The 21506-nt window shown below is 35.9% G+C and overlaps 1 protein-coding gene across 1 annotated transcript in view; it reads left to right on the top strand.

Moving 5' to 3' along the window:
• tasor2 (transcription activation suppressor family member 2) overlaps window positions 1–21506 on the top strand; it is a 149118-nt gene that overhangs the window by 121097 nt on the left and 6515 nt on the right. The window contains exons 16-21 of the mRNA XM_051930910.1: window positions 8603–9083; window positions 9359–11401; window positions 14831–14956; window positions 15609–15762; window positions 16234–16339; window positions 17340–17521. Of these exons, the coding sequence (XP_051786870.1) occupies window positions 8603–9083; window positions 9359–11401; window positions 14831–14956; window positions 15609–15762; window positions 16234–16339; window positions 17340–17521 (3092 nt within the window). The remainder of the gene's footprint in view (window positions 1–8602; window positions 9084–9358; window positions 11402–14830; window positions 14957–15608; window positions 15763–16233; window positions 16340–17339; window positions 17522–21506) is intronic.

Genomic DNA, 21506 nt, shown 5'->3' with positions numbered 1-21506 from the left:
CTGAGTCATATGATGTACATAGCCTATGTGTATTATCAGTGCCCATTCTCTTATCACTGGATTCTACAATTATAAAATACAGTATATCCATTTGGTGTTGTCCAATTTAATTTCTTAACTTACTTTCAACTGCTTAGTTGTTTTTTTCATCACCTAAAATTGCTTCTGTGTTTCTTTAGTTACATTATGTTTAAATCTCAAAGATACTTGTTAGTTACAGTTGTTGTTTGTGAATTACCTGATGAAACATAGACCCTTTGTTTCTCTAAATAAATTTCAGTTTGTATATACTGTTAAAGTATAAGTTTGATATTTTTCAAGTTGAAGTCATTTTTTCACAAACAAGGTGTATATGCACTTGCCATGCGAAATTCTGTTCCATAGTCCACTGGTGTTTTACATTAGAATTAACAATGCACAGATATAGCCGGAAAATAAAAGCCTTAAAACTTACTGAATACTTCCATTTTTCAACCCAAGACAGTTTTCGAGTATTGATCCACATCCAACAATTGCACACACATTGTTAAATAGCTTATATATGTCATTTTTAACAAAAAACATCAGCATTATGAGATTCAGCTATTTTAAAAGAAAACCAGCTGTACTTGCTCTCCCAGCACTTGTAGTCTTCCACTATCCTTTCACCCCCACTGGGATTGACTTCTTCCAAATCAGACCAAATCACTGTAAACTGTTTGTGCTGTGTGGTTGGTTTTGTTTTGATTGACTTCTGCATTTATATACAAACTCTATCAAGCAAATAGAAAACGTATACTTATCTCGAAGGAGAAATTGAACCAGGAATATGCAATAATAATCCAACTGCGCAGCCATACATCACTGCAGTTTCTTGGCGAAAGTAAGATTAGGTTAACTTCAAAGTTCGAGATTAGTCATATTAAGGTTATGGGTTAGGTTGTAGTATATACGGTTAAGATTTTGGTGACTTAAGTGGTTAGCATGTAGTATACAGTATATGTGAGGTAATGTCACTTCTGCTGTGAAACTGCTGCTCATTATGTTCAGTGACAACCACTATGAAGCTGCGGACAAAAACATTGGTAACGTATGGCTCTGCCTCTCTACAATTGATGTCTTCTTGGAATATTTGACAAAATGATTATTTGTTGATCCCTTTTATTGTCACAACCATGCGTCGGAAATGCAAAAGGCATGTTTTCTTTTATCGGAACTCAAAGAAGAAGTATTCAGCAAGTTTTTGGCTTTTATATATCTGTAGTGCTTCACACCCCATTGCCCCCATTGTAAAGCACCATTGTGGGCAAGATATATATTTTTTAAGCTATAAAAAACACTGAACTTTAGAACACAATTTTGTGTGGAAAATGCATATATGCTATGTTTGTGAAGAAGTAACTTTGACTTGAAAAATACCAAACTTATACTTTAAAGTTAAAATTCTTTTATTTGTCCCACCATCCTTTAATTCTCAGGGGTTTTTTTTTATTATTATTAATTACTTCAACAGCCCACTAGGTTCTCATTTCAGTTTATCCGTGAGAACTATTGAATTTTCTGAATAGATATTTAAATAAAACCATCATGTGATGAAAAATTAATAGTGCAAGCTATATGTGCAAAATATTAAATAACATATATGCTGTGCTCATATGATTCAATAGTTATTTAACTTGTCTTCATAATATCATATTTCTGTCATTCATGTAGATAGATAGATAGATAGATAGATAGATAGACAGACAGACAGACAGACAGACAGACAGACAGACACTTTATTAATCCCAATGGGAAATTCACATTCTTCAGCAGCAGCATACTGACACAATAAATAATATTAAATTAAAGAATGATAATAATGCAGGTGAAAAACAGACAACAACTTTGTATAATGTTAAATGTTAACGTTTACCCCCCCGGGTGGAATTAAAGAGTCGCATAGTTTGGGGGAGGAACAATCTCCTCAGTCTGTCAGTGGAGCAGGACATAGACAGCAGTCTGTCGCTGAAGCTGCTCCTCTGTCTGGAGATGATACTGTTTAGTGGATGCAGTGGATTCTCCATAATTGATAGTAGCCTGCTGAGCGCCCTTCGCTCTGCCACAGATGTTAAACTGTCCAGCTCCATGCCAACAATAGAGCTTGCCTTCCTCACCAGTTTGTCCAGGCGTGAGGCGTCTTTCCTCTTGCTTTATGCTTTATGAACAGACTTTAGCGGCAAACGATTTCCAACATAGTTTGCAGATTGCCATCTTTTAAGCAGCATCAGTATTTTCAAAGCCAAACCACCTCTACGTGAGTGAAGATAATCCACGTCTTGCAATTAAATATAAAAACGTAGATTGCAAGGATGTTTATCCCCTGGTGCTGTCTGCCCACTCAGTTTTAGGCAGCTACTCTAACTTCACTTATGATGTGCTGACTGTGCACACACGTGCAGTAGTCTATCCTGTTAGGTTACATGAGACAGTGAATGTGTGGAAACCCAAGGTGTGTTTTTGATTGTTTTTTGCAGAGTGACATTCTTGATAATTTCAGCAAATACATCATTAAAACAACAATTAAAATATAGTAGACAATACATATCACACATTCCTACTTGCAACAGTTGGCAGAGGCTACTTAGATAATAGGCTGCTCAAAAAATTAGATAGATAGATACTTTATTAATCCCAATGGGAAATTCACAATTAAGGGAACACTTATCTTTATCACACATCAGATCTTGATGAACAAAATAAGTAATAAAAAGAGTAATACTATATAATTCATTGAGAACAAAATGATGTAATAACGGAAATTAGATAGATAGATAGATAGATAGATAGATAGATAGATAGATAGATAGATAGATAGATAGATAGATAGATAGATTGATTATTAATCCCAATGGGAAATTCACAATTAAGGGAACACTTATCTTTATCACACATCAGATCTTGATGAACAAAATAAGTAATAAAAAGAGTAATACTATATAATTCATTGAGAACAAAATGATGTAATAACGGACAATGAAAACCAAAGTTGCCAACCTATTGAAGGCTGGATTCAATTTTCACAGTGAAAATCAAAGTCAAAGATTGAAATCACATGTTGATCCAACTTGCATGAATTTCATCACGGCCACTTATAATGTGACATAATGTGTAGAGTGTATGGCTCCCATGTGTCTGAATTGACTCCCAATAACCTCTGGGCATGCTCCTGATGAGACACCGGATGGTGTACTGGGGATCTCCTCCCAGAGCTGGATCAATCCATCAGTGAGCTCCTGGACAATCTATGGCGCTACTTGGCATTCTTAGGTACACTGGTACATCATGTCCCAGAGGTTCTCAATTGGATTCAGGTCTGGGGAACATGCATGCATGTCTGTGGCATCTATGCCTTCATCCTCCAGGAACTGCCTACACTCTCTGGCCACATGAGGCTGGACATTGTCCTGTACCAGGAGAAACCCAGGGACCACTACACCAGAGTAAGGTCTGACAATGGCATCCCAATACTTAACAGCAGTCAGTGTTGTTGCCTAGCACATGGAGATCTGTGTGACCCTCCCAAGAATATGCCTTCCCAGACCATCACTGACCTACCGCCAAAATGGTCATGCTGGATGATGTTTTGACTGCATACCATTCATCACGGCATCTCCAGATTTTTTCATATCTATCACATGTATTCTCTGGTGAATGCCAGTTGAGCATCTTCATGAATACCAGTTGAGCATCTAGACTTCATGGTGTGCACAGGTCTAACAAGAGGATATCGGGCCCTCTTGCCACCCCAATTGGAGTCGGTTTCTGACAGTTTCGTCAGAAACATGCATGCCACTAGCCAGCTGGAGGTCATTTTGTAGGGATCTGACAGTTCCCTGTTCCTCCTCGCACAAAGGAGCAGGTACCAGTCCTACTGGTGGGTTGATGCCATTCTATAGTCCTGTCCAACTCTCCTTGTGTAACTGCCCATTTCCCGGTACCTCCTCATGCTACCAGTAGTGACAGGAATACTAGTGCAACACAAAACTAGAGAAAAATCAGTCAGGAAGGATAAGGAGATAGCAATTGTCTATGGCCACCACCTGCAAAACCATTCCCTTTTTGTGGGTTGTCTTCCTGTTGGCCTCTCCAGTGCATGAATGGTCACTTTCATTAGCACCAAAGCAGAGGAAGTTGATTCACAATCACTTATGCTTCTTAACTGGACAGATTGATATCCCTGAAGCTTAACTGAGTTGGTGTTAGACTGTGATGATTAAGTGCTCACTTAACTTTTTTGAGCAACATATAATAGCAAATTGGTTGTGCTAAATTGGCCTGTTTGTGTCCAGTCTGCGATGCGATGGCCCCCTATCCAGGGATTGTTCTTGGCTTGTACCTGATGATTGCTGGCATAGGCTCCAGCTGCCAAGCAACCCTTCCCTTGTTAAGTGGTTTAGGAAGATGGAATGATTATTATTATCAATTTGCCTGAAGAAAAATATATGAATAGATGGTTCTTATTCTTAGCGTCTGCCCTACTTAGATGCTCGTATTATCCCCTAATGGATCAAACCAGCATTTCTTAGGGGTGTCTGCATGGCTGTTTTTTCATGTGGGCTGGGCCGCAAGGTTGTGTTTGCACTTACAGCTTGTCACTACTGATCAACTGGCTTTACCACTGGAGGCGTGCTTTCTTATTTGACTAGAGTAATAGAGGGAAAATATTGAGTACAGCAATAAATAATAATTACAGTGATAGTAGGTGGCAAGGTGGAACAGTGGTGATGCTGCATTGTTGCAGTAAAGGAGATTGGGGTTTGCTTGTGTTTGGGTTTTGCATGTTGTCCCCAGATGCTCTAGTATTTCTCCAGAAGTTTAAATACATACAGGTTAGGTAGATTAAGCTAAAGTGGCCTGTTTGTGTGTTGGACCTGTGATGAAGTGACCTCCCAATACAGGAATTGTTCCTGCTTTGAGTCTAATACTCTGAGATAGGCTGCAGCTGCCCCACAATCCAGTTATTGATAAGAAGGTTAGGAAGATTGATGGATGAATGAATGAATGACTGTCTGTTCATTTCTTGTAACTTGATTACATATTACTTCACCGCTCAATCAATATTCTCTTTTAGTAAAGCATATGCAAACATTATCAGTCTAGTGGTGGTAGGCAATCTTTGCAGCATAAAGAAGTAACCTTCCGTATGGTGAAAGAATAAAGTGATCATAACTCTTTCCTTTTCAGTTATTGTGTAATTGTCTACAGAACAGACACTGCTATTCACATTTGTGCATCAACATTCAATAATGTAAATAATGGGTGCTTGGTAATGACTTTAATGCCACACTTGATTTAATATATTTCCACCCATTTATTAATACTTCCAACACTACATGTTTTGGTGGTGGGAGTGAAGAAAGAGCACCTAGAGGAAAGCTGATGTGGGGAGAATATGAAAACATTTTAGAGCTAATGATCAGGATGGATTTTTAACACATTCTCCTACAGCCAACCACCGTGCAACCATACAGTGCTTAATATGAGTTATTTTAACACAAAGAAACTTATAATAATTTTGTATAATTTCAGACTGTAGTTTTTCTTGTTTTACATGTTTGGCAATTTCTCTTCTTTTTATTGGTTTTCATTGTTGCCAGTTAGTTGATGGTATTAATATAATAATATTTAACGTTAATCGCATGGAGATGATAAATTATTAAGTTCCTTGTTCTTGGTAAGCCACGGAGTTTAATGAATACTCTTTTCCAGAGTAAAACTGGAAGTAACCTGAAAAAAATGTATTTCTGTGTCATTAATATACAGCTTTTTGTGTGCATTCATATTTTAAATCTCTTAGTTACCACAGTCCAAAGATTCTGTTCTCCAAGTATTATGATATTGTAATAAACATTTTTCTAGAAATAATTAATACTTAATACAATATTTTATTTACTGTAGTATTTTTATGTAAAGGACAAGTTCAATATTTTTCAAATCAAAGATATTGCTTTACAATCAGGGTATGTATTAATTTGCAATATGTAGTAAAATTCTGAACTAAGGCATTTTTTATACATTAAAAAAAAATACCTGTCTGTTCTTGAATTTTAAAATGGAAGTGATGGGGCCATGGTCCAAACATCATTTGTAACAAGATAACTTTGACTTGAAAAATACCACACTTATCCCTTAATATTGTCAGCCCTCTTGTGACGGTATAACAACTCTGACCCATCGATGCATGAACTCCACAAGACCTCTGAAGGTCCTGTGGTACCTGCACCAAAATGTTAGCAGCAGATACTTTACCTCATGTATGTCGCAACATGAGGCAACTATGGATCAAACGTGTTTTTTTAGCACCGGCCATATATCATTGAATAGGTTGAGATCTGGGGAATTGGGAGGCCAACAACATTTATTTATATAGCACGTTTTCATACCAATGATGTAAAGTGTTTTACAGGATAAAGAAAGAAAAAATATAAAAATAAAATTAGGCAATACTAATTAACATAGAATAAAAGTAAGGTCCGATGGCCAGGGAGGACCAAAGAAAAAAAAAAAAAAAAACTCCAGACAGCTGGAGAAATAAAAACAAAATTGGCAGGGGTTTCCAGGCTACGAGACCGCCCAGCCCCCACTAGGCATTGTACCTAACATAAATAATCTCAATCAGTCCTTTTGGTTTTCAAGCTCTACGTGGAAGAATTAGACGATGATGTTGATGTAGACCTCTGGCCTTCAATCCATCAATGTAGGGATTGCATGGTGCTTTTGATCGGGTGGTGGTGGCGCAGATCGCCACCACAGGAAACCGAAAAAAAGAACAGCAGAGAAAGTAGAGTTAGTACAGATTTCAGAGCCACGAAAAAATGATAAATACATATACAGGATATCAAGGTTAAATTAAAATGAAGTTATGAGAAACCCATGTTTAAATAATGAGTTTATAGCAGTTTTTTAAAGTGCTCCACTGTATTAGCCTGGTGAATTTCTATCAGTAAACTACTGTATTCCAGATTTTAGTTGCATAACAGCAGAAAGCTGCCTCACCACTTCTGTTAAGTTTAGCTCTTGGAATTATAAGCAGACACTCATTTGAATATCTAAGTCCACGCCTTGTAATCTTTGTCATGTTCCTAAAACCATGCCTGAACAATTTTTGCATTGTGGCAGGGTGCATTATCCTACTTAAAGAAGCCAATGCCATCAGGAAATAGTTGCCATGAAGGAGTGTGTTGTTGTCTGCAACAATCTTTAAGTAGGTAGTACGTGTCAAAATAACACCCTCATGAATGCCAGGACTCAAGGTTTCCCAGCAATACACTGCCCAGAGCATCACGCTGCCTCTGCCGGCTTGCCTTCCTCCTGTAGTGCATCCTACTGCCATGCCTGGCCATGTTCACATGATCTGAAAGAAAACATGATTCATCAGACCAGGTCACCTTCCTCTATTGCTCCATGGTCCAGCTTTGACACTCACGTGCCCATTGTAGGCACTTTCGTAGTTGGACAGGAGTCTGGGTGGGCACTCTGGTTAGTCAGTGGCTACGTAGCAAGCTGTGATGCACTGTGCATTCTGACACTTTTCTTTCATGGCAAGCATTACATTTTTCAGCAATTTCTGCTACAGTAGCTTTTTTGTGGGATCAGTGCAGATGAGCACCACATGCACCAGTGAGCCTTGGAAGGTCATGACCCTGTCTACCGCTTTTGATAAGAACTAACCACAGCATACTGGGAACAACCCAACAAGACCTGCTGTTTTGGAGATTCTCGGGCCCAGTAGTCTAGCCATCACTGTTTGGCCTTTGTCAGAGTTGCTCAGATCCTTACACTTTGTTCATTATTCCTGCTTTCAACACATCACCTTCAAGAACTGACTGTTCCTAAAACATCTCACCTTTTGACAAGATGATGATATAATTATAATGAGATAATCGATGTTATTCACTTCACTTGGCAGTACTTTTAATATTGTGGCTGATTGGTGCATATTTTCTTCAGTTTAGGTCAGAGCTCGTCACTGCCTGTAGGAAGATGGGTTGTACTTTACAAAGTACCTCTCCCAAAATGGTGTATTCTTCTATGATCTTTTATCTTCCGTTGCCACAGCTCAAAGAGATGCATGTTATGTTAAGTGCAAGAAGCAGAAAATCAGTGCACAGATGAAAGCACCCAATAACACAGAAAATGTTTAAACCAATATTACAACAAAAACTGTCCAGATCACAGAAACGAAAAGGATTTGCATAGTATTAAACAGTACCACTAAAATGAAACAAGAGAGCAAAGCCAGTGAAACTTTCAGAGGGAAATACAAAGGTGGTTTTGAGGCAATTGACCTACTGAAGTCAAATAATTTCAGAAACAAAACATTGCAAATGAAGTATGTTTTCTTACTCTTATTTTATTATCCCCCTAAATAGCTGAATACAGTAAATTCACGTAGTCCATAGTAAAGTTTAAAATATGTCTCCTCTGAATATGTATTTAAAAGTAATAGGTGGTGATTTTTTTGAAAATTATTTTGAGTTGAAAAAAATACATTTCTTTTACAAATGTATTTATAGAGAGTAGGTTCATGTTCATATTTAAAGTTTGCATTTTGTAATTTTATTTATTTTTTTAATTTTAGATCCTGGGATTTGAATATTGAAGAGACACACGAGCAAATACATCTGATTCTTCATGTGTGGATAGGCCTCTTTTACAGCAGACCTACAATGAGGTTTTTCCAGGCCGATTTCAAACTAGATGAACCAGGATTAGCTGAAACAGCAATACAAAGGTCATCACTGAAAAACTTCAACCATGAAAATGAAATTGCTCAGGAGAGCTTGTCTGTTATCCAAAAAGCTGTGCAGGAAACGACTGATAAACCAATTAACCTTAATGCATCACAAAATGAAGATGTCAGTCACTCAGATGAAGACCAAGGAAATATAGATTTTAACATTCCTAAAGCTAAAAATTTATCTCCAGTGACCAATGGGATGGACCTTTCTGAAGCTTCATATAAAAATAGGTCCATGGAGGTCTTGGAGAGAAGTGAATCTGAAGTGCAACATATAAACTGTAACATTAAGCTAATTGAGGCAGATGTATCTGCAAATGTGGTAAGAACATGTGTTTTTCATGGAAGCTACCTTATAAGCAACCATATTAGTTTCCCATATTTCATGTATGATATTAATTTTTACACCCGTCCTACCTTAGGAGGAAATCAGTTTTATATATACTGGTCCAGTACCTAATTTAGTATGAGAGAACTTTTTTACAAATATAATGCAAATTATTATTCTCATAATTTATGCTGGAATATTGTATGTTGTGCTTCAAGTGATCCTTTGCTATAAGCCTGATTTTTTCCCTTTCTTGTTAATAAATATAGGCCTGCAGTGTGAGTGTGAATGCATCACAAAATGAAGATGTCAGTCAGATGTCTGACAAAACGGACAAAACTGAATATGGTGCTGACTATGGCAATGTGAAAAATTTCAACAATAATCTTGAGACTTTTGAGATGAACCATAATAAAGATAAAAAATATGTATTTTTTAGTGATGCAGCAAATTCTTGTCAGTCTAGAAGAAAATTGCAGATGAAATCAAAAACACATACTGAAACAGTACATGAAGAAGAAATACAGAATGGCCAAGACCAGAATGCTACTATGACCCTTGTACAGTCTGGAAAATTAAATGGTGAACTTCTGTATACTTCAAATTCTGCTGACCCACTGCTACATAAAATGAACAATCAAAGTTTCATTAATTATGTTTCTGAAGCTAACAAAGAAGATAATTTCACTGAATGTGGACAGGAAGCTGAAAATACTTCTGATATTCTTACTTTAAATAATCCTCAAGATACTATTCCTCACAACATGAGAGATAACATTTTTATCGAAAAAAATGACAGGCAGACAAATTTAGGTGATGTCTTATCCAATTTAGAACCAAAAGCTACAAGTTTATGTTCAATAGGTGACAGTGAAGGACCTTCCTGTAGTGGTTTGCACAAACTCTGCAATAAACACAATTGTAGTGATGCTGAATCAGACATTCCTAAGATGGATGGACTTTGCAGCTACATTCATAATATCTCACTTCCAAGTCCTTCTAATGAATCTTGCCAGAAAGGTGAAAGCCTTGTAGTTGAAGACAAAAATATCAATGCAGTTGATTGTGTGAGCCAGAACAAGAGCGTTTCAAACAGTCCAACTAAGCCAGTTGAAATTGCATATAAAGATGCACTGATTGTATCAAGCAGTGAGGAGCAACAAGAGTCTGCTAGTCTGATGTCCTTCCAGAGTAAGTTGCATCCTACTGAAAATAAAGAAATAACTAATATGGAAGAATTAGACAATGCAATTGGTAATACGGCTTTTTATGAACACAGTGACTCATTCAATCAGCCAGAAAATGATGTAAATGTTGAAAAAGTAAACAGTTTTGAGTCAAATAGAAAAGAAAGAAGAAATTCTTCACCTCAATCATTGACAAAAAGTAGAAAGACAGATTTCAAGCATTACATGCAACATACTCCCTCAAACAAGTCTATGCAGGAAAGAGAAAACTACATTTCAAATATGGATTCACTAGTTCCTGTTACTGATTGTTGGGGAAATAAGAAATGCTATACAAATTTTTCAGTTGTTAAAGACAGACAGAATGCTGGAGCAGATATAAAATTACAAAGAGACAGTTGGCCCTTTGCAAAATATTTTGAATACATTAAAGACCAAAATGTGTACAACAGTAAACACAGCCTTACTCAGGAAGCTCTGAATATGGAATATTTACATTTTTCTGACTGTTTAAAAAGAATACTTAAAACTTCTAAGGACTGTGTGCTTTCAAAGAGATCATTATATGGGAACAAAACAAGCTTTTTAAGGCGCTCTTCCTGGAGGAAATGTACAACTTCATTTTCAGATACATCCTCAGGGTTGGATGATGCCTCTAATAACTCTTCTGCAACATATTTGTCTCCTTCACAAACTCTGCAAATTACTGTGAATGTGTCTCGGAAATCAGAAATTGATGAAAATAACAAAAGCATTAAATCTTTTAATTCCCAGGAGTTTCCACTAAAGAAACACCCCATAGATGAAGACATAAAAGGAGGACGACGTGAATTTTGTAACATGGATACAGAAAGAATGGATTCACATTCACCCTTTATTAAGAAGCTTGGTCCTGGCATTAAGTTACATGAACCAGTGTTCTACTTGTACCCTCCAAGGCAGCATAACTATGTAAAATTTAAAAACTCGAGCAAAGGATATCCTGGGTCACTGAAAAAAATCATTGACAGTTTGTGTAACAGTCTTCATCATAACTTCAATAATGTACTGAATGAATCTCTCAAGAATAATTTAAGATTTTTTATTCTTGAGACAAAAATGGATGTTTTTTTTGAAAACATGAAGGTGAGAGAAATACTTAGCCACATATTAAAATTGTACCTAAGGAAAGTCAATTGCATATTTTTTTCCCATCCTAAAGTATAGCCCAGGTGTGTCAACCCCTATTCTTGGGGCATTGCCATTGTTGCAGGTTCTTCCTGAAATCAGTCTTGTTGTTGTATTGTTTTCCTTATTTTTCTCTTTTTTTTAAAAAATTGATTTAAAAACTTCCATGTCATTCTTAAAAATAATCGGACAAAGTTAAAATTGTGCCATCCGTTCCTTTTCTGAAAATATGATACTGCAATGTTTTAATTTATCGCAGCAAGTTTGCACTTTGTGCAGGATTCATGGCCGAAATGATAAAGATGCAGTGGTGTAAAGTTTTTTTGTTTTTGGCAGTAATTATTCCCAGATACAAAAACAGAATCACTCCTACAACTTTAAGCTTCAGATAAAAATTAATTGTGTTTCTCCATCTTTAGAATTATAACTAAATGAATTGAAATACCGAACATATGTTGGCCTCGTATTAGTACATGCTGTAAAATTACTTGAACTCTTACATTATCAACATGTTATTACTATTTAGTATGTTTGCTGATATTGTATTGTGAACTTTTAATTACCTTTCACAACTAGCACCATTATAAGAGACTAATATTTGCACATGTAATGCACACACACTGGATTTGTAGTTTGTTAGGATGGTTGCCAGTGTACAGAAATGAAAGCTGTTAAAAAAGAAACTTCATAATTTAGAGAAATGATAAAGCATCCATTATTAACATGTAAAGAGTGCTAAACGTTTTATCCAATGTAGTCTTTTTTTTTTAAAATTTACCATGGATAGATTCACAAACCAAATGAAGTGCAATGTTACAAGTAAGATCAGGTCATCTTTTTTTCTTTTTCATATCCTCACCTGTCTGTGTTGGGTGCAAAGTGGAAACTAACTTTGGCAGATTAACAGTTAGACTGTCTCCAAGAAGATTTTTAATGGAATTGAAATAGTTTTAATGATTAGAATGTTAAATAAGCATTTCGCTTAGGAATTGATCCTGCTACAGTGGGGCAAAAAAGTATTTAGTCAGCCACCAGTTGTGCAAGTTCTCCCACTTAAAAAGAGAGAGGCCTGTAATTTTCATCATAGGTATACCTCAACTATGAGTGACAAAATGAGAAAAAAAATCCAGAAAATAACATTGTCTGAGTTTTAAAGAATTTATTTACAAATTATGGTGGAAAAAAAGTATTTGGTCAATAACAAAAGTTCATCTCAATACTTTGTTATACACCCTTTGTTGGCAATGACAGAGGTCAAACGTTTTCTGTAAGTCTTCACGAGGTTTTCACACACTGTTGCTGGTATTTTGGCCCATTCCTCCATGCAGATCTCCTCTAGAGCAGTGATGTTTTGGGGCTGTCGCTGGGCAACACGGACTTTCAACTCCCTCCAAAGATTTTCTATGGGGTTGAGATCTGGAGACTGGCTAGGCCACTCCAGGACCTTGAAATGCTTCTTACGAAGCCACTCCTTCGTTACCCGGGCGGTGTGTTTGGGATCATTGTCATGCTGAAAGACCCAGCCACGTTTCATCTTCAATGCCCTTGCAGATGGAAGGAGGTTTTCACTCAAAATCTGACGATACATGGCCCCATTCATTCTTTCCTTTACACCGATCGGTCGTCCTGGTCCCTTTGCAGAAAAACAGCCCCAAAGCATGATGTTTCCACTCCCATGCTTTACAGTAGGTATGGTATTCTTTGGATGCAACTCAGCATTCTTTCTCCTCCAAACACGACGAGTAGAGTTTTTTTCATCTGACCATATGCCATTCTCCCAATCCTCTTCTGGATCATCCAAATACTCTCTAGCAAACATCAGACGGGCCTGCACATGTACTGGCTTAAGCAAGGGGACATGTCTGGCACTGCAGGATTTGAGTCCCTGGCGGCGTAGTGTGTTACTGATGGTAGCTGTTGTTACTTTGGTCCCAGCTCTCTGCAGGTCATTCACTAGGTCCCCCCCGTGTGGTTCTGGGATTTCTGCTCACTGTTCTTGTGATCATTTTGACCCCACGGGGTGAGATTTTACGTGGAGCCCCAGATCGAGGGAGATTATCAGTGGTCTTGTATGTCTTCCATTTTCTAATAATTGCTCCCACAGTTGATTTCTTCACACCATGCTGCTTATCTATTGCAGATTCAGTCTTCCCAGCCTGGTGCAGGTCTACAATTTTGTTTCTGGTGTCCTTTGACAGCTCTTTGGTCTTGGCCATAGTGGAGTTTGGAGTGTGACTGTTTGAGGTTGTGGACAGGTGTCTTTTATATTGATAACGAGTTCAAACAGGTGCCATTAATACAGGCAACGAGTGGAGGACAGAGGAGCCTCTTACAGAAGAGGTTACAGGTCTGTGAGAGCCAGAAATCTTGCTTGTTTGTAGGTGACCAAATACTTATTTTCCACCATAATTTACAAATAAATTCTTTAAAAATCAGACAATGTGATTTTCTGGATTTTTTTTTCTCATTTTGTCTCTCATAGTTGAGGTATACCTATGATGAAAATTACAGGCCTCTCTCATCTTTTTAAGTGGGAGAACTTGCACAATTGGTGGCTGACTAAATATTTTTTTTGCCCCACTGTATATTGAATCAGTGGTACTCTACATTACTTCCTTTTCTGTTATCAAATTGACATCATTTCTGTGTTGTAGGTGAAATTTTCTTCTATATATTCAGTAGTCATTTAAAAGATTAGTTTATCATAAATAGACTTACATGTTTACTGTATATCTAGATCGAGGGCACTCAACCTTGATACTGTAAGGAAGGGTGCAGTGGCTCTAGGTTTTTGTTCCAACCTTGTTGATTAATTAGAAGCCAGACCTTGCCAATAAAATAACATTTAATTTTATAGCTTGTTGGAGTTCTCATTCTACCAGGGTAGTTTATTTTCTGTATTGTGGATCTGAACTTTCAGAGTACAAGTGATTTGTAATCAAGAATAGACTTACCATTCTTGTTTCTCTTCCATTTTGTTCTAAATATTTGCATAAACATATAAGTCATAATGAACACCATGTTAGATGGTGGACAGCTGGTGCCTTTAATATTTGTGTCTTATTGTTAATTTGCAGTTGATTAAGAAGACCAGAAGCTATTATAATCAGAGGATGCAGTTGTTTAAGAATTAAGTAATTGGTTAAGGGTTGAAAATTTTAAACAATAGCGTCTACTAAAATTAAGAATAAAATGTTGCTTGAGCAATGACTGCATTGACAGCAATTATTGGTTTCTAGATAAGAAATTAGTCTAACACAAAATCCTGTGGCCTTCAAGACTTAACATGAATGTTTATTTTTACGGCAAAATTCTTTATTACATTTCAAACCAATAATTTGCTAACTAATTTATTTCTACATTTTTGATTAAATCCTACTTTTGCAGGAGGTACTCAAGAATGCAGGGCTATATGAAATACAAATTGATTTCTTTGATCAGCTGGATCAATGCTTACTTTTTCCCATAATCATTATAATTAGAAATGAAGACATCTCCACATATGTTCACACGGTATGTATTCAAATGAAGAGCTACTTTGTGCTTCATGCGCGTGTGATTATAACAAGGTATTCATAATTCGATATTTTTTGCTTTTTTTAGGAAAAGTTTGTTTGCCATACTGATTTTTAATATAAAACATAGTTCATCAAGAATGTGGTGTTTGCTGTTGCAATAAGACTTGGTCTAATAAGTTTCAAACATATTTATAAACATATTTGTGTAAAAGAACAGACTTTATGTAATACTTTTGCCCCTTTTTACTGATTCTGTTAAAAACTGTATGTTTTAACTCCGTTCCTGAATATATCTGTTGTGTTTGTACCTCAAACTGCTAACATTTAGATATTTATACAGTGGATTTAGAAAGTATTCAGACCACTTCACTTTTTTACATTTTACAATGTTGCAGCCTTTTGTTAAAATCATTTTAATTAAATTTTCCCCACATCAGGCAACACTTAATACCCCAAAATGATAAAGAGAAAATTGGATTTTAGATATTTTTGTAAATTTTTTAAAAGTAAAATATTCAAATAGCACATTGACACAAGTTTTCAGACCTATGCTATGATACTAAATAGCCTTGAATAGCCGAATATTTACTGAATCCAATGTATGCAGTTTTACTGTGACTTCTTCTTTTATTCTCACCTTTTATTAGATTCCACATTTGTTGAAACTTAAGAAGACACCAAATGTTTCATTTTCCGGAGTTGACAGTGTTGATGATGTCCTAAATTTCAACTCCCAGGAGCTCTTTATCAGAGGAGGCTTTCTTGTTTGTGATGGAGAGTTATTTCGTAGTCTTAGATTAGGTAAGAATTAAGTAGAAGTCTGCCGGATTGATTGGTATGATTATTACATATTATTTTTTAAATAAGTTTAAAATATAACATTCTTCCAAGTATACATTGTAATGGAACTAGATATTTTGGATATTCCTACATTTATTTTAAGGATAAAGTTAAAGCGACAAAAAGAAGAAAGTAAGCTTCCTTCTCCAGTCTTCATTATACAGTTTGCAACATTACACCAATAGAATTATTTATGTATGTGAGAAACTTTTGTTGATCAGGTCGCTTATCTAGAACCCAATCATATCTTGACTAATTTTAAAAATGCTTTGGTTCTTGGTATACCTGAATTGTGAAAGCTAATAGTAAAAATGGATGGACAGATAAAAACTTGTTTACAATATTGTTTTTAAAGCATAATATACAAGTTTACAATATTGTTTTTAAAACATAATATACAAGTTACTAATACATTTTTGTCGTGTTTTATAGAACACTTAAAAGAAATATTTTATATTCTGGATGAGCTTAATAAAAAGGAAAAATGGAAATGGTTGTTCCATTACAGAGACCAGAAAATACTTAAAGAAAATGGAAGGTAATTTATCTTTCACTATACACCTGAAATTTGTTCACATTTAGCAGTTTTTTGCTCATACTTTGAGTAAACAAGATTTTCCTGAAGTATTTGTTCTGTGTTGTTAAAATTTTTACATTTTGAACATTTTACATATAAAGGATACTTTGGCATTTTCTTTGAAATATACAGTATCTTCTCACATAAACCCATTTTATGTTACTTAAAAACATAATATGCATGTTACTAATAATATTTCCTTTACCTTTTGTAGAGTCTTATATTAAACAGCTTTACAGAAAAGAAGTAATGTTAAAATCCTATCAGTACTTTCACAATAGTCTCCAAATAATAAGTTGTTATTCATCTGCCATTCGCTTCTTGATCAACTTTAGATCAACCCAAGATTATGCCCATCCTGTGAGAAACATAATATGGCACCATTGTGCCTTGTCATATGTGTCACTTTGCTCTTAACTCATACGTGGCTTAATGTTATGATTTACTTTGCAGTCATGTGTACAAGTGTCTGAATAACCCCTTACTGTATTTTCATAGTACCCTTTATGCCTTAGACCAGATAGATACTTAAACAAATGAGCAAATGCAGATGCTCAGATTAGCATTCATCTGTCAGTCATTAACTACGGGAACCAAAACAGTTTCTGTACTATGATCTGTTTAAAGCTTGTTTGATATCTATTGAAAGAAAATTTTTGTTCATATATTCATCCAGTTGTTGAAAAAAATACTACATCTAGAATTTTATTTAAAAAAGTCAGGTTAGAGATAGGTCTAAAATTGTCCAAGTTAGAAGGGATCATGATTATTTTTCTTAAGTAGTGGCTTAACTGCTGCAGTTTTTTGAAAATGTGGAAAAATACTGTAGAGGTATTAGACCTAGTCACTACAGACATTTGGTTTTAAAGAAGTCTCTAACTTGTGATACAGTTTAATTAACTGTTCGTTGGACTGTTAATTGTTTTAAATGACTTTAAGTTAGTGTTGTATTATTTTCCAGAAAAAATTCTACAGATCATGCAAAGAAATACTTCATGGATTTCTGCCAGGAGGCTGGCATTGTAGATGTCCTTCCATACCATGACTGTGACCTTGTATCTCAAGACCGACCAATGTACTTAGAATGCATGCAGCGACTACAAGTTCAGTACATTGCTTCACGATTGGCAGTATTTTTAACAGGTGAGTGTTTTTTCTATTGTCCAGTTCTGTTTTGTTTATTTATTAGTGTAATCTATAGCACCAGAAGTAACATTAAAAATTGGCATGAAATTGTGCATCTAAAATATTTTATTAGTAATTCCCCAAATATGGCTCCTTTAAATCCAGCAAAAAGGAAGTAATATGTGAATAAAAAAGCATAATGAAATGAATAAATCGCACTAAAACACTTCCTCAGAAAGACATATTTTTATGTGTGTTTTGTTTGTATAAACAAACAATTTGAATTGATGAAAACAAAAGGACAAATTATTTTTATTATTTGTAATTTTTAATTTTTTCACAGACTAAACCTCAGTCAATGGCAAATAGCTTGCATGCATGAACAAAATTAAATTTTAATGGTATGTTTGTATAATTGCAGTAAACAAATTAAATTAAAGATGTATGTTTGTATAATTGGTTATGTAAAGAGCAGAATTACAACATTTCAGTGTTCAGTGGCTGTATTGCTAATTATGCTGTTTTAAACGTAGTGATTTGCATCTTTATTGTTAGTTTGAATTTTTTTTTGTTTTGTTTTTATGTCACATAATAAATAAGAATGTTTACTGCTTGTATAGATTTTTATCAGTTTACCTGGAAGGTGTTTGACATCTCATGCTCAGGTGGTTGTTTGGTGAGATAGCAGGAGGATTAGTTGCACTGGACAAGTGCAAGTTAATAACTGATTTAGCAGATATCCATTCTCATGTTAATGAATGTATAAGCCTTGAAGCATGTAACATTTGAGCAAAATAAGTACATGGCTACAGTGGAATTACAGTTAGGTCACGTAAGTATTTGGACAGTGACACAATTTTTTATAATTTTGGCTCTGTACACCACCTCAAATGATTTGAAATAAAGCCATCATTATGTGATTGAAATGTAGACTTTCAGCCTTAATTTAAGGGGTTTACCAAAAATATTGTATGAGCCATTTAGGAGTGATAGCCACGTTTATATATTTTATACATCCCCCTATTTTCAGGGACTCAAAGTTAATTGACTGACAATCTGTTCCAAAGCCAAATGTGAGCAGTTCCCTCTTTATTTCATTAACTATTAAGTAGGTAGAAGGTCTGGAATTGATTCCAAGTGTGAAATTTGCATTTAGAAGTTGTCACTGTGAACTCTCAGTATAAGGTCCAAAGAGCTGTCCTTACAAGTAAAATACAGAGAATCTCATTAGCCTGAGAAAACAAAACAAACCCTTTAGAGAGATAGCAAAAACACAAGGAGTGGTCAAATAAACCATTTGGTACATTCTTAAAATTGAAGGAACACACTGGTGAACTCAGCAACACCAGAAGGTCTGGAAAGCCACAGAAGACAAATGTGCTAGAAGATTGCAGAATTCTGTTTCACAACATTTAGCCAAACCAAGATACTCTCAGGGAGGTAGACCTACCATTGTCAAAGTCTACAATCAAGAGAAGACTTCATGAAAGTAAATACAGAGGGTTTACCACAATGTGCAAACAACTGGTAAACCTCAAGCATAGGAAGGGCAGATTAGGATTTGCCAGAAAACATTTTTTAAACACCTGTCCAGTTCTGGAACAGTTTCATTTGAACAAAGGAACCTAAAATCAGTATATACCACAATGTTGGAAACAGAAGAGTAGGTGTCTGTGAAACAAGGTGGAGGCAGTTTTATGGCATGACCATGCTTGGCTGTGAATGGAGGCAAGTCACTAGTGTTTGATGACATAACTGCTGGCAGAAGTAGCAGGATGACTTCTGAAGTGTATAAGGGCTGTACTATCTGCTCAGATTCAGACAAATGTTGCAAAACTGATAGGACAACATTTCACAGTACAGATGGACAATGAGCCAAAACATACTGTGAAAGCAAACCAAGTGCTTTTCAACAAAAAGCAGTTGAATATTGTTCAATGACCCAAGTTAATCAACTGACCTCACCCCAAATGGACATGCATTTCACTTGCTGAAGACAAAACTCATGGCAGAAAGTCCAATGAACAAGCAGCAACTGAAGATGGCTGCAGTAAAAGCCTGACAAAGTGGAAAGCCTGCACTTGGAGATGGTCATTGGTTCCAGACTTCAGGTAGTCATTGACTGTCACAGATTTTCAACCAAATATTGAATTTCATTATTATGTTTATGATTGTGTGTGTTTGTCCAAATACGTTTGAGCCCTTGGAAATGGGGAGGGCTATGTTGAAAAATGTCTGTCATTCCTAAACAGCTTGTATAGTATTTTGGTAAACCCCTTAAATTAAAAGTGAAAGTCTACTCTTCAATCACATCTTGATTGCTTTGTTTCAAATCCATTGTGGTGTGGTGTACAGAGCCAAACTAATGAAAATTGTGCCACTGTCCAAATTCTTAACGGACCTAACTGTACTTCATTACTGCTGTTCCCTTCATAACTTCAAAATTTAGGTGTGGGTAAATACTATATTTTTGCAGTAATATTCATCCATCCATCCATTTTCCAACCCGCTGAATCCGAACACAGGGTCACGGGGGTCTGCTGGAGCCAATCCCAGCCAACACAGGGCACAAGGCAGGAACCAATCCCGGGCAGGGTGCCAACCCACCGCAGGACACACACAAACACACCAAGCACACACTAGGGCCATTTTAGAATCGCCAATCCACCTAACCTGCATGTCTTTGGAATGTGGGAGGAAACCGGAGCGCCCGGAGGAAACCCATGCAGACACGGGGAGAACATGCAAACTCCACGCAGGGAGGACCCGGGAAGCGAACCCAGGTCCCCAGGTCTCCCAACTGCGAGGCAGCAGCGCTACCCACCGTGCCGCCAGTAATATTCATATATTTATATTTTACTTAAAACACAAAAAATATCTTTGGTATAAGTAGTTTTTTTTTTTTTTCAGGTAGAAATACTTTTGTTGAAAGGGATTTCATTGTGAATTTATTTTTGGGCATCTTAGACTTTACTGTAAGAATTATTAGTGGTTTGTTTTTAAACCAAGACCTTGCATAAATAAACACAATAAACATACAGATGCAGGTAGCTAGCTGCTTTAGTCATTGTTTTTTTTTACTACAAATATCTGCCCAACATAGTGTTGTTATTTATTTATTTATTTTTATTTATTTTATAAAAAATAAACGACATTCCATACAAATAACTCAGGTTTTACAAGAATAGGTTCGAAACACCCCCCCAATCAAGCAAGAAGAGCACCAGTGAAGAGAGACCCATTAATAATTTTAGCTATCAATGAACAGCAAGCCTTTACCCAAAATGCAGGCATAAGATCAAGAATACAAGATCTAGATGTGGCCAAAAGCTCAGCAATTCATTTCTCTTCCACATGTGAAAATTAATGGCAGCTGATTAGTTGTCAACACTGGATCAGAGCTCTGAATATATAGATTTTTACCTTACCCTGGAAAAACTCAATAAATTCATTATAGAACTCTGTAGATGCAGAAACCTAGTTACAAGATGGTGAATGCAATCGGTAGATGATTGAAAACAAAGCCTATGAATTATTCTGGCTGTCTAGAATTAAACTTGGATAGCAAGCAATCCTGGCCCTATGTAATGTCTCCCTGTATTTAATCACATCGTCCTAGTAATACTGCATTTGAACTAGAGCTACAACTAATGATTATTTTGATAATCGATTAATCTGATTATGAAGAATGTACACACACACACACACACATTTTCCTTAAAAACACAATAGTTTTCAACAAATTAACTGAACTTTGAAATTTGGCTTATGTATTCAGAATCACGCTAAACACACACTTGAAAATTACACACGTAATTTAAGTTTTTTTTCAGTTTCTGTAAAAGAGAAGTTTTACTGGCAAAGCATCATGTAAATATCTGATCACCACAATATTCCACCACCGAAGAATTTGTTGCACCATCATGACTAAATTCGTTTTTTTTTTTTTTTTTTTTTTTTTTTTTTAAGTATGCAGGAGTTGTTTGAAATTAGTTGTCATATT

The sequence above is a fragment of the Erpetoichthys calabaricus genome, chromosome 1, assembly GCF_900747795.2.
Source record: "Erpetoichthys calabaricus chromosome 1, fErpCal1.3, whole genome shotgun sequence".
Taxonomy (NCBI): domain Eukaryota; kingdom Metazoa; phylum Chordata; class Cladistia; order Polypteriformes; family Polypteridae; genus Erpetoichthys; species Erpetoichthys calabaricus.
Note: the sequence above shows the minus strand (reverse complement) of the source record. Positions and strands in the feature narration are given on the sequence as shown.